This window comes from Psammomys obesus, unplaced genomic scaffold, assembly GCF_907164565.1.
Source record: "Psammomys obesus unplaced genomic scaffold, mPsaObe1.curated_primary_1811, whole genome shotgun sequence".
NCBI lineage: Eukaryota > Metazoa > Chordata > Mammalia > Rodentia > Muridae > Psammomys > Psammomys obesus.
Window position 1 is genome coordinate 60,728 of NW_026587759.1, and position 14,696 is coordinate 75,423.

Genomic DNA, 14,696 nt, shown 5'->3' on the forward strand with positions numbered 1-14,696 from the left:
CTGAAGCCCCCATAATTTTAATAAAATACTTCCCGTCATTCCTTTCTGTTTGAATCTTGGACAGGGCATTAACTTTCATAATACAAAATGTCCCTGATGGTACTTTTTATTATTATCATTATTATTTGGCAAAAAAAAAAGCGCACAAGTTTAAAAACAGTGTTGAGAAATACTGCTCAGAGGCTTGGATGTCAAGTTTCACTGGACAGGAGGCTGTGGTATCAGCAAGGATGGAAAATGGACAGAAAACACCCACAGCCTTTGGTGACTTTGGGTATGTCTGTTTTTTTGCTGTGTTTAAAACTTGGCTTAAATTTATGTATGTACTTTTTTAAACGTAGGAGTGCTCTGTCTGCATGTACACCTATATACCAGAAGAGGGCATCAAATTCCTTTGTAGATACTCCTGAGCCACCTTGTGTTTTTCTGAAAACTGAACTCTGGGCCTCTGGAAGAGAAGCCAGTGTTCTTACCTGCTCAGGATTTCTCACCTTGCCTAGTGATGGCGGCACAATCCCAGCAGAGGCATCTCTGAGTTCTAGACCAGCCTGGGCTACAAAGCCAGTTCCAGGACAACCAGGACTGCACTGAGAAACCCTGTCTCGAAAAACAAACAAAACAGGTGTTCTGCCCAGGTCACGAACCCCAAAAGACCAGGAATAAACAGACTCCGCTGTAAATACATGAGGATCTTTTTATTGTAAATTACAAGCTACAGCTTGGGCCCACACCCCCACTGCCGAAGCGGTGGGCCATGCTCAGGTTAGTTGGGTGATTTAAAGATTCTGGTCCCTCCCAGCATGCCCAAGGCAGGGGTGATTCCTGCCTGGCCAGCATCTATTGGTCAAAATGTTACATTTTGAATTGATTGGCTATAATGACCATAATGACCTGGTGTCCCTCCCGGGGGGGGGGGGGGGAATGGGCCAGTTTCCTAGCAACTGTACCTTAGTGGGTGGGGAAAGAATGCAGTAAGGTGGTCCTTCCCCTCAGGGCATTACTAGACTTCTCCACCTACCTAGTTCAGGCCTTAATAATAGCTGCTAATTTTTGGTCTCTCACAGGCAATCTCCTGTAGTGCAATGTCTATTCCTTATTAGTGCTGGTTTCAGGATGGAAGCCGAGAAAACTCACTTCAGACACAGAAGTTTAAAATGAAAGCTTTCTTTTCTGAGCTCAGGGAGGCAGCCACTTCCTGACCTGAACCAAGTCCCAAGAAGAATCTATTGCATAGTTAAAGGGTGAAAACCGCAAGGTTAGGGGGCACTGGTGAATGCTGGGGTCATCCAATCAAATTTTAACATTATGTGTTAAGCAAGGGAGTTTCTGTCAGAGGCTGGGCCTAACCCAAGACACCTGATCTTTAACTATTTTCCAACACACTGGTTCTGGAATCCAAGCTCCTTAATTTCTCTTCCTAGACGTTTGATCCGAAGCTCTAATACAGAAACAAAGAAGTGGTCACCTGTCTGTAGTGAGTGCTTTTGCAGGCAATATATTTTTACAATTTAGGCACCTCGGTAAAGGCAACAGCAAGTTTTACAATTTTTTTACCAGTATCTTCTGCATTTAATTGGTGTCCCTCCAGAATTGGAGGGCAAAGCCTGTCTGAATACCTTGCTGAGCACTCACCTCACACACTGCGTTAATGTAACGCCTCACATTCCCAGCGTTAGTGAAGTTAGCAAACACATCACATATACCATAAGACACGGGAGAAAACGCTCCACATTCTGGTGGGTGCGCCTCCCTGCCGGATGCTCTGCCAGCACCGCAGAATTCATTCCCATTCAGGATCTCTAATTTTGTGCCCCGGTATCCCTGGCCTAACCGTGCCCTGGGCTCCCTCTCCTCCCTGACTACCGCCCGTCTTGGCCCTACGTGCCTTCACCGCCGCTGCCCAATTTCATTTTCACTTTCGGTCCCGGGCGGCTAGGCTGGCGATGGCGGCGAAGGTGAGGCGGCTCGGTCGGTCCGGGTGGAGGACTGGGTCCGGGGGGTACCGGGCTGTGGGCAGCTGAAGGTGGGTTAGGACTAGCGGGCACCGGCGAGGCCCCAGGCTCGAGCCGGCAGGACAGGCGCGGTGACTCGGGAACAGGAGTCCTCAGCACGCCGAGGTGCTGGGGCCGCGGCAGCGCACCGCACGCCGGCCCTACCCGGTCGGTGGCCCGGGGAGAGCCAAGGCTGTGAGGCCAGCGAGCTCCCGGGCTCTGTCGCTGCCCGGCGGGAGGGCCGCTGACCACGCTCCGCCTAGCTGCTGGACACTGGCCAGCCGCTCCACCCTTCTAAGTCCAATGGCGACCCGAGGAGGGCCGGGTGAACCTCTAGGGCAGGCCTTGGAGGGCACCTTGAGCGTGTTCCCAGAGAAGCGAAGGAGCTTTGGGGAGAGTATGGAGTATCTCACCCGTTCCGGTGCTCGCCGCCGCGCCGGCTCGCTCCCACCGCCACCCTACCCCACCCCCTCCTCCTTTCCCAAGGCTGTAAAATGCCTTAACTCCTGTTTAAGCAAATGAGTGCCTCTTCCTGGCGCTTCACTCACATGGTATGCTGCTAGAGTGTTTAATTTCGTAAGAGGAAGGGAAGGAGCAAGAGAACACACTTTCTTACGCTTTTGATGACAGTTCTTTGGGTAACTTGGGTTTGGAAAGAAATACTGTTTCTTTTTCCTTCCTTCCTTCCTTCCTTCCTTCCTTCCTTCCTTCCTTCCTCCCTCCCTCCCTCCTCCCTTCCCCCTTCCTTCCTTCCTTTCTTTTTTTAATGCCACAATGTAAGCTCCGTCTATAGTCAAAAATTTAAAAACTTTTTTTTTTTAATTGCTCCACCTCCATCCCTTTCCTGACCAGATTTGGAAATGTACCTTTAATTAGCAGCTTTTTAAGGTAGACCTAATACGAAATTCTAGTATGTTTACATAGTTTTAACTCTGTATCGAAATGATTTGCCAGAAGTAATGAGCCGTTTCCAGCGCTTGTTAACCTCACTGCTTACAAAAGTTTGGGTTATACTGGAGAAAATTTGGAAGCACGTGTGTTCCTGATTGTTTGCTTTGCATTTGGTGTCCCAATCAAATGGGAACTTGTCCCAATAATTGTCTTTAACTTCCCTGAGGATCATGAAAAGTTAGAATCACCACAGCCATTTCTAAAATGGCCGCCTCTTCTGGCTTGAGTTGAAGTTAGGTGATAGAGCCTGACATGCATTCACAATGGCTAACTCTTCAGTTTCATAACATGAAAAACGAAAGTTCTTTACAATATTCTTAAAATTACAGTGAAGCCTGGAGTGGTGTGACATGTCTGTGTTGCAGTATCTGTTGAAATTTCATCTTGTCTTCTTTTAGACATCAAAGTTAAACATTTTAATAAATGTCCTTTCTCCCTTTGAAAGTTATCGTACTTCTAGTCTTCTCTAGTTCATTGAAAGCCGATGCCTACCAGATATTCATTCTAAATATACTGTAGCCTTTCTTGATAACTGCCCTCTCTCCTACCCCAACTCCCAGGTCATCCTAAATAAAGTAGCCCCACTCTCTTGCAAATTTATCCTCAGGCCTTCCTGCTTGCTGCTTTCAATTCTCTACATAACACCAGGGTGATTTATTAATCTGTGAATTGGATTCCAAGATCTTCTAGCTAAAAACTCTTCTGTTTCTCATTGCATTTAGGATTGCATTCTCATCCTTAATACTAAACATTTCTGCAGGAGTGTGTAGTGGTCTGGCCTCTGGCCACTTCTGCAGGGCCAGCTCCTTGTTTGTGTGTTTCACCTCTACTGGCCTTCAGAATCACTGCTGTTTTACTGCCTCAACCTGCAAATATGCTTGCTGTTTCCTCTGTCTGGGAACACCTTCCCCTTTTCCTAGTTAATTTGATTTAGTTCTTTTAGACTTATCTAAAACATTCTCAGAGAGCCCCAGCCAAAATATAATTTAACCAACTCTTATTCCTTACTCCCCGCCACTCCAGAATGTGTAGTGTGTGTGTTCCTTCACAGAACTTAGAATGGCTAGTGCATATACACACTCAGAGCTTTCACTTTTTATTGGCATAAACTTAGTAATCTGTTGCCAGCACTGTAAACTTTGAGGACAGAGACCTGGGTTGTGCTGGTATTTCTAGAACCTAGAAAAAGGCTCCAAATAGGCTCTTAATGAATATTTGTGTAATATTACTGAAAAAAATTCAACTTACTTGATCTTTACAGCAACCTTGAGAGAGAGGTATATTTCATTTTACACATAAAGAAAATGAAACCAGAATTAAAGTAATCTGTCCAAGGTCATATAGTAGGTAATGAAGCAAAGACTAAAAGCCACATTTCCCTTTTTGCTTATATGGAGTTTATATATTTATTATGTGTACATGTGAGAGAGAACAAATTACTATTTAGAATTCATAAAGTATTGTACATCTAAATAATACACAAAAGAATAAGTATCACATCAGAAATCAAAAAGTAAAAGCAGAAGAGTTTAGAAACTGGGTGACATTCAAAAGCAGGAGTTACTATTTACACAGACTTGGTTGTATTCCAACTAGTATAAACTTGACTAGATTACATTGTGTGTGTGTGTGTGTGTGTGTGTGTGTGTGTGTGCATGCGCACTTTTAAGGAATTAAAAACCACTAGGTCAAAATAAGTGTAAAATGCCTGATGATGCTTTGTCAGATGTTAGTAGTTATTTTCTCCTTGACTTCTGTTCTTTGACGTGTTAATAAAGCAGTTGCATATATTGAGTATGTTATTGTTTTAGAGAGCTTTCTACCTCATGTCACTCTTAGAGAATGCTGAATGAAGGCAAGTCTTAGGAGATCATTCAGAACTATGAAATGCTGTGTTGAAACTGAACACTTACACTAGAAAGTGAGAATAGCTACTTTTTCAAGGGAAGAGCTAAACATACTGAACATGACCTCAGACTGGTTGGGATTAGCCAAAGAATTTTAACAGTGAAATACCTCTCACTACACTGAGTTTTTATCAAGCCCTTCTCGTGTGCAAGTTGTACTTTTGCATGCTATGGGAAATCTAAAGATTAATGCACTATCACTTTCCAGCAGTTTCAGTGGAGAAGGGCAGATCCCAGAAGTGCATCAATGACAGCCTGAAGAGGCAGGGCTAGGAGAATTGCCATGAGAGAAACACAGAACATACTAGGGAGAGTGGGTGGTCAAAGAAGTAGTTACTGGTATCTGGAGTATTTCAGGAAGGATTCTCAGAGAATCGTCCTTTAAATTGGACTTTGAAAGACATGAGAAGGATCCTATTGAGAGAGAAGGAGGGAATCACAGGAAGAGATGCAAATAGAGAAAAAATTCCCAGGTACATTTTAAGAACAGCCAAAACCTAAAATGCATACTGGGCATGTGTTGGGTGGGGTACTTGGGTAGATCCTTAGTTACCAGACTTTTGAGGGATGGAGGGTCTGATTACCTGGCTGAGCAGTCGAGGGGGAAGAGGAGCCTTTGAAGACACTTTTCAGTCTGGTGATGTAGAAGAAGAATCTGTATCTCAGTGATTCGGTTACAGACATCCAGTGAGTGACTGGCATGCCAAAACACGGGGCATAGTCTCTGGGAATTCTGGGAATCTGCAGTGGATTCAACTGAGCACAAAATTCAGTGGCTTTTAATGGTTACTGCTGAATGTCTTCCCTTAAAATAGGTAAAAATATAAGATATACAATTTTCTTTGTAGGAAGGACCAAGAACTTAAGCGAGTTTGCCTCATTTATCTGCTGAATTTGCGTGGATAAGCATTGCTATTTTTTATTTCCTGGTACTGAAGCTTTTAAATCCAACTATATTTTTGCTAGCCCCATTGTGACACCAGCTGCTCATGAGCCTTTCTGTCAACTGAAAAATACTCACAGTTTCTGCATCTGCTCCTGGGCTGTAGGAGGATTCTAGGGACTTTCAGAATGCTTGCCTATTTGAACCTGCCACATTCATATCACTTTCTTCTGTCTTGAGTCAAAGGCCACACCTGTGAGGCTCCTGCCACCAAGAATTCCAAATGGAAACAAAATTATCACTTCTCTTTACTCTGTCTATATACCTTCAAGGAAATGTATCAATTTGTCCCTTCTTTAGCATCCGGCCTGAAAAGATAGGAGGAGTTGTATGCCATATTCCCATTTAAGTTTTGTTTTACTTTAATTTGTGCCATCTCCTCAAAAATATGGTGTTGTCTTTTGATTGGTTTCAGAATGAAAGAAAATAGTAAACCAAAAACCACTGTTTTGTCTGTTCACACCATTTGCCCTCTTCATTTGGGTGTTGTCCTGGGAGTTGGGGTTGTAGTCTCCACAGTGAAACTGTGGGAAACCCTTTCTGTTCAGCTACTAGATCGACTACCCATAGTGAGAAGCTTGTAGATGGTTTTAACTCTGGGTTAGGAGAGAAAGGTAAGGAGGAGAATGAGTTGTGGAGGACTATTCAGCAACTGCGGCCTTGTGATAGATCCGGAAGTGCAGCTATCACAGGGTAGGGCCAGAGTCTGGAAGGGATTATGGTGGAAACGTTTAACATTGGCTTGCCAGTAAAACAACTTCCAGTAAAACTTCCCTGGGAAGTTATTTGGTTTTTGTTTGTTTTGTCTTGTTTAAAGTTGACCATATCTCTAGAGATGGCAGTTTAATTATCGTCGATAGGGATTCAGGTGTCAGGAAGTTGAAAGTGTCATACAGACATAGTTACATACATCAGAATGCCTCTATCCAGCATTAATAGATACAGAGAGAATCTTCCAAAAGTAGTATACATTTAAAATTGCCTTCCTTGTGCTATTGGGATCACTCTTCATTCTTTTTCTTTTTTCTGAGACAGCCTCATTGTGTAACCCTGGGTAGCCTAAAACATGCTCCGTAAACTAGGCTGGCCTTTAGCTTGCAGTCATGCCCCTGCCTTTGTCTGCTGAGTACTGGAGATGCAAGTACAGCTGGCAGGTAGCATTCTTCAGACCCACTAGAAAGCATCCCTTGACTTTCAAATTTTAACTTTTTTTCCCCTGAGGCAGGATTTCTCTGTGTGTCAGAGCCTTGGCTGTCCTGGAGTTGCTTTGTAGACCAGTCTGTCCTTGAACTCACAGAGATCCACCTGCCTCTGCTTCCCTGAGTGCTGGGATTCCAATCATGCACCATGGCTCATGGCTTTAACTTTTTTCTTAGTTGAAAGTAATAGACATGGGTGATCTAAATTTGTATCCTAGATAATTAAAATATTTATTATACCTTTGAAATCTAATCATATAAGCAAATAGCCACTCCATTAGAGATGGAGAGAAGACTTAAGTGAAAAAAAAAGAGACTGTAAAAAAGCAAAGATCTAACTATTTTAATACCCTCTGGGTATTAACTCTTCATAGATGATGTTAAACTTCTGTGTCTTAGAGTCAAAACTCCCACAAGACATGACCATTTTTAGGGATTCACATTTCTGATTTGATTCAAATGTCCAGAAGCCAGAGGAGTCTAGGAGAATTAGAAACATTCTCTTCAGCTCCACTGTTAGGGACCCTTCCTGGAAAACTGATAGAAAGGGGTATGTGTAAGATAATTAACTGTGCTTGATTCTGGAGCATAAATTTCAAATTCCCTTGAAGCTCACACATTCTTTATATCCCATGGCCTTTGTCATACAGCAAAAATGTGTGGGCTGTGGGATGATTTTCAGTAGGCAGTAAGTATCATCTTCACATAACTTCTCTTGAGGATGGCCATTTTCCCACAGTTCTCTTTGGACTACCCTACATTCCCTATCAATTGCTCAGTATATAGTACACCACCATGAACTCATCTGATTTCATCTTATCTAGGAATCTAAGCAGGGTTAGGCCTGTTTAGTACTTGAATGGGAGACCATACCAATTGCCCAACAGTTCTTTCTGTATGTCTGTCTTCATACTTCAGCTCCTGGCCTGCTAACCCTACATGCAGTACTTTTAATGCCCTGCTTCTTTCCAGATCTGACATGTTCTCTAGACTATAATCAAATGCTAGCCTTTTGTCCTATAGCATCACTGCAGCTATCCTCACTCTTTTGCTTTGTAAATGTCATTCTAATCTTCCCAATACCAAGTTATTATTGTTGCTGTTTTTAAAACACTCTGCCATCCTCTGTTGTGTTTTCTACTTGTACATGAATGAATAATATCCTCTCTATCTTGTGAGGATTTCTGGGATGCAAGGCCTGTCTCCTACTGCAGAAGCTAGACATTCTAGATTCTTGCTATTTTGTATTGTGGACACCTCGTTTTTGTTCAAACAAGTGAACTTCAATGCTGGTAAAGCTGTTGTTGGGGCATCATTGTAGCCATGGCTACAACAGAGTGAGCTTCTAACTCTGGGGCAGTACAGAACTACAGGAGTCCCCCTGAGGTTGAATGTGGTTGAGCAGTGGTGCTTTAATCGCATTCTACTGCAGCTCTGCTTGACCACCCTTGCCTGTTTTATTACAAATGTTCGCTTAGTGAGCTACTGCAAGTGTTCTAGAGTTTGTCCTATTACTTTGTTATTTTATTCTTTTATCTTAGTTTAACTAAGATAGAGTTAAAATTTGAAAGTCATATGATGCTTTCTAGTGGGTCTGAAGAGTTGCTGCTAGCCAGTTTTGCTTGCAGTTCTAGTACTAAAAAACAGGCATGCTGAAGCCCAGCCTAGATGTAGCAGGTTTTAGGATACTCAGAGATATACAATGAGTCTGTCTTAAGAAAAACAAAAAAGATGAAGAGTGCTCCCAGTAGCACAAGGAAGGTGATTTTAAATATCTGCAACTGTTGGAACATTGTGTTTGTTAATACTTGGTTGATAAATTTGACATGCTGTCATAGTAATGTTTAATATTATTGTCTTTTAAATTTGCTTTTCTATATTTTGTTTTTTTATTGTGCCTGTAGGTAATTTGAGCAAGAAGATGGTGCCTCTGTCCCTCAAATGCCCACTTGCAAGCATGCCCTCTCTGCTTTCCTTAGTATTGACTTTTTTAACTGTGTTAGCTCCTTCTTGGTGTCAGAGCAGCGATACAGTATCTCCAAAAGCTAGTAATGGTGCCCCATTCCCTTGGAATAACATGCGACTTCCTGAGTATATCACTCCGATTCATTATGATCTCATGATCCATGCAAACCTCAGCACTCTGACTTTCTTGGGAACAGCTGAAGTAGAAATCACAGCTAGCCAGCCTGCCAGCACAATTATTATGCATAGTCACCAGCTGCAAATATCTAAGGCCACTCTCAGGAAAGGCGTTGGAGAGACGCTGTCTGAAGAACCGTTGAAGGTCCTGGAGTACCCTGCTCATGAGCAAATTGCACTGCTGGCTCCCCAGCCACTTCTTGCTGGGTCCCTGTACACAGTTATCATCAACTATGCTGCCAACCTGTCTGAGAGCTTCCATGGATTTTATAAAAGCACCTACAGAACCCAGGAAGGGGAAATGAGGTAATGAGAAGCATTTTCAGCTTCTAGTCTGACCATACTAAATGTATTATTTAGATGCTTGTTCCTTTCAAACTCCATTTCTTGCTGAATTCTTTTCAGTCATATTTTCATTTTTTTTACTGTCAAAAATGACTAAATCTTCTCTTTTCCTTTTTTGTCTTCTTTTTTTTCATCCACTTGTCCCTCTAGCTCTAGTAGAGTAAGTATCTATTTACTTATATAATTATATTTCTGTATATTATTTTTATAATAAATATCAATTTTGGGGGCTATGCATTAATTTCCTAGGACTATTCTAACAGGTGCCACAAGCTAGGTTCCTTAAAATAATCTTGGTTTTCTCCCAGTTTTGGAGGCTAGAATGCTGAAATCAAGTTGAGTAGTCCTGTGTTCCCTCTGACTCAGGGTGCAATCTCTCCTTGCTTCTGCTTGGATCTGGTGGTAGCTGTTCATTCTTTGCAATCTTTGATAAAGAGCTGCATCCCTGCTCTGTTGTCTCCTGGTCCCCTCTAAACCTCCCTGCACCCACCCTGTGTGTCCAGAAACCAAATTTCCAAATCAGAATACCAGTCATATTGCTTCACGCCATGTTCAGTAGCCTGCCTTATTTCTTAGCTTTATTTCATTTGCAAAGATCTCATTTGGAATAAGGTATTTATACATACCGGAAATCAGAACCATGACATGTCTTGAGAGGGCAATATTTTTTGAGGGTAATATTTTTTTTCTCAATTAAACATTTTTTTAAAGATAACTCCAGTGCTTTGCCTTAGTTCTGTTTTTAAGGAAAATATGTTTTGGGAGGAATGTAAATCCCACACTTACTTACTTGGCAAAGGTTACCAGATATGATATGCCCAGCCAAGGAATTAATCATGCTCAGGTTGGAGGAGCCACATAGCAAGACTGAGACCATCAGACTTCTTATACCCTTGTTGAAACAGGATATAGTGGCAATTGCCAGGATCAATATAGTTGTAGTTGCCAGGATACAATGATGTTTGCTGTGGAGAACATAGCACAAAGGACCTTGTGCCTACCAATCTCCAGAGAAAGCTGGAATGTTAAGACACACAGGATTGTGTGGGAAAGATGAAAAACCTGTTCTTCAGTCTGAAGAGCTGAGAACTGGAAGTGATTAATAACCTGGTAATCTACATTATCTTTTGGGCCAGGCCATATCAAGTTCCTATAACCAGGACCAGAGGTGGCTAAATAGCTCAAATGACCTCTGTACTGTCTGCAGACCAGGACAGATGCTGAGGCCCTTAAGCTAGTACAAGCATGGCATCTCCAGAATCCATCTTCTTGAGTTTCAATGTAATTATGTTACTTGGACAATGGGAATTATATTGTACCAGGAAACTTCTTTTTCCAAATTATATCTGGGCTTAAATACATTGGGAATAAACCACCTGTTATTATATTCCCCTAAGTCTGATTCAGGTTGATGAACTCAGTCTGCACCAGGTTTTCATTCTTAACTTTTCGTGGGGTTCACTTTTCTGCCTGGATCTTCAGAGACCTCCTCAGTTTTCACGCTACGCAGGGTACATACAATTAATATTTAAGTCCAATCATCCTGTCAAGCTTCCATGCTTCCTTCACTTCTAAGGAAGAGATCATACAGAAAAAACACAAAGCGGCCTGAATGTTTCAGTATCTGTGGGGATGCCTCTGTCGCTCAGAAACTGAAAGACACACTGTGCTCCTAAAGCCATTGACTCAGACCTCTTGAGGCAGCTAGGCCAGACCAACCTTTTGATTCCATGTGGGGAGGTCTTTTATTTTTAATTTTCATTATCTTTTATGTTTAGTAGTGTTTTTGCCTGCATGTAGATATAGGAACCACTTCTGTGCCTTGTGTCTGAGGAAGCCAGAAAACAGCATTGTATTCCTTAGGAGTGGAGTTATAGGTGGTTGTGTGCTGGGAATTCAACACAAGTCCTCTGGAACGGCGATCAGTATTCTTAGCTGTTGAACCATCTATCTCTACAGTCCTCAAATTAGGAATACCACCCCCACTCTCTTTCTCTCTTTGAGGCAGGATCTCACTTTGTACCCAGGCTGACTTTGAACTCACAGAAATCCATGGTCCTCTGCTTCCCAAATACTGAGATTAATATGCACTGCCAAACCTGGCCTATTTGAGGAGATATTATGCTAAATTTTAATATCAAATTTGCATCATTATCTGTTGATTCCATATTACTTTGGTAAGATAAAAAAAAATCAAAATCAGATTATTCCAAGAAGAATTTATGGCCCCAGGGGATATCCTTGCAGTCTTATTCCTGGATATTGGCGTGTGTTGTTATATATAAATGAACTTACATTTTCTGCTTTAGCAGCAAGATTTTAACATTTTTTTTATTTCCATGCATCATGTCAGTGATTTTATTGAAGTGTATTAATTTATTTAAAATATAATTTATTTAATATATAATTTATAAAGTTGTTTCAACTTTATAATATCAACAGCGGTTTAAAGAATACCCGTGTAAATAGTGTAAATAAATATGCATTAGAATGAATATCTAGAAGTAAAACCAATGAGTCAGCATCTATAACCTTTTGAAAATCTTCACTGTTTTCTTCTGACTGAAGTCATCTTTTGAGAGCAAAAGGCCAAAAATGTCTTACTCAATTGTTATTAGTTCAATGTTTAAGAAAATCTAACAGTTTTAGGCATGTTTATTAATGATATAATTCTCTCTGAGTTGCTTATACCTGAGATTCCTCTTGGTCACTGAGGATTTTCTAATAAGTTTTAGAATTTGTTGTCTCTTAAAGCTAGTAACTCTACCTTGCATATTTTTATGGATTTTTTTTCATAAGAGATTATGTTACACAGTTTTTTCTTTTTCCTTTTTTTTGTATTTGTATGAAAGTGTATGTATACATGTGTGTGCAGTCATATGTGTGCAAGGTCGATCTAAGATGTCTTCTAGAGTCACTCCTCTTCGTTTGTTTCCTTCCTTCTTTCTTTCTTTTTCTTTCTTTCCTGTTTTCTCTCATTTATTTATTGGAGGCTTTGAACCTGGTTAGTGCTCACTGATTAGAGAGACTAATCGGCCAGTGATCTCTGGGAAGTTATCTGTCTCTGTTCCCCAAGTGTTAAGGTTACAACTGTATGTCTTTATAGCTAGCCTTTTTATGTTGGTGCTAGAGATCTGAACTCAGGTCCTTATGCTTGTAGGAGAGGCACTTTACCAGCTGAGCCATCTTCTTAGCCCATTCTTTACTTTAAAACATATCTATTTACTCCAGAATTTGGGAAGCAAATGTAGGCAGAGCCTTGTCTCCACAGTTAGCCAGGGTTACTCATCAAGCCCCTGTCCCCCCCCCCCAAAAAAAAAGTTGTAATACCTATGGATCTTAAATTACTTTTGGGTTCCTGTTGCACTGTACTTGATTTCATTTCACTTCCTGTGGTTGTAGAATACTTGCATCAACACAGTTTGAACCCACAGCTGCTAGAATGGCCTTTCCGTGCTTTGATGAGCCTGCATTCAAGGCCAGTTTTTCCATCAAGATAAGGAGGGAGCCAAGACACCTGGCCATCTCTAACATGCCCTTGGTGAGTTTGAATGTAATCTGCTCCTGGCAAAACTGCCCTTCGCTGTGATGTCCAATGCTTCAACAACATTTCAGTTACCTTTGTTTTGATTTCCTGACAGTTACGTTTAATAACTTTTCATTTCCAACCAATGCTTTTGTTTCAAGTTACAATTTGTTGAAAACCAAAGAAAACAATGTCCCTTACAAATTCAGGTTTTCATTATAAATGACACACATGAGAGGGAACTGTTAGGAATTCATACCAGGTTTAACAGATAGTTCCCTTCACAAGGTGCTTTTACTCCCATTTTCTCCTGTGATATATTATGAGGGTGTTAAATAGAAAGCTTTGTCAAATAAAACCATAGAGCATCTCATAGTAATATCAGAAGCTACAGCCATAAAATCTCACTGACTTAACTATCTGAACATGAGCTGAACAAAGACAACATTACACATGCAAAAGTGGAAAACCAGGAAAGCATATGCGGGTCCAATCTTCATAGTCAGAACAACAAACCAGCCATCCAGCAACTGCAGGAACCACCAGCAGCAACAGGAGTAGAGCAGGTGCCATGGGCCCTCTCAAGACTCTCCCATTTATATCCTCTCCAGAGTCCCCAGAATTAAGCTATCTCCTGCTGGCAAAAATCATGCTCTCCTAGAGCACGAGACAATCATAGTTAACAGCTGTGAACACACTGAAGCAGTCCCATATCCACACCTGAGATTAAAACAAAAACATCTTCATATAACATTACAGGCTTTTTAAAGAAACCAAAATTCTCACTACACTAAGGAACATTCATCTTCATTATGATAGCTATGACAAACTCCCAGATAAACATGTCAACAATACAAATCTGTGCTACTTTTGAACAGCTGAAAGATCCCCTTATCTGCTCACCCTAGAGTGCTGTGTCCTTTGCGAACACTTCTAATTTAATTCTATCGCTGTTTCCAGGGTTGCATCTGAATAGAGAAAGAATTAGTTTGCTTTCTTGGTATAAATTTGAGATAGAAAATATACTTTTTCAGATTATGATTTTCCACACCAAGCATGTATGCCATTGCTCTGTGGCACAGTAATGGATTCTCTAATGACAGTGCCACAGCTCTAGAAAAATAAAGAACAGGGAATTAGTAGAAAACTTCATAGGCTTGCATATGAAAGGCAAGGAGCTCTAGAGATACCACAGATGGCATCCTAATCCACTGGGTATCTCGGTATCTTGGACTCCCCTATGAGCTCAGGAAAGCCTCTGGAGCCACTTTGCTTCTGAGACAAGCCTCCCACTGTCAGAATCTATCAGGAGGGACCAGCTTCCCCTATAGATGTGGTGCTGTGAGGAAGAACAATGAATATTTGGGGGGCCTGGAAAGTCAATTTTTTATACCATTAGAACATTGAAAGTTTAGGCAATTTGCTGAGATTAAGCACATCTCAACTTATATTAATACAATCAGATTGCTTTCCTATTAATTAGCACATCAAGAATGGAACTGTTGCCTGGGCATATGTAGAAAACACTTAAATAAAAGGATAGCTTGTGATTCATGAGGAGTAAAGCTAAATGGTTTAGCAGGACTGGTTGAAATGACCTGAAAGTGACTGGTAGGAGTTATAAAAGATGAGAGCACAAAAACAGGCAATTGTGGGATGGGCTATAAGAATGTGTCCCTCTGCATGCTTCTC

The 14,696-nt window shown here is 41.3% G+C and overlaps 1 protein-coding gene across 2 annotated transcripts in view; it reads left to right on the forward strand.

The window, feature by feature from the left end:
• The first annotated feature begins 1,909 nt into the window (after nt 1–1,909).
• Nucleotides 1,910–14,696, forward strand: part of Erap1 (endoplasmic reticulum aminopeptidase 1) — a 30,004-nt gene continuing 17,217 nt past the window's right edge. For both annotated transcript variants that reach the window (XM_055604004.1, XM_055604005.1), the window contains exons 1-3: nt 1,910–1,955; nt 8,896–9,439; nt 12,881–13,019. In XM_055604004.1, coding sequence (XP_055459979.1) covers nt 8,913–9,439; nt 12,881–13,019 — 666 coding nt within the window. In that variant the 5' untranslated portion in view covers nt 1,910–1,955; nt 8,896–8,912. The remainder of the gene's footprint in view (nt 1,956–8,895; nt 9,440–12,880; nt 13,020–14,696) is intronic.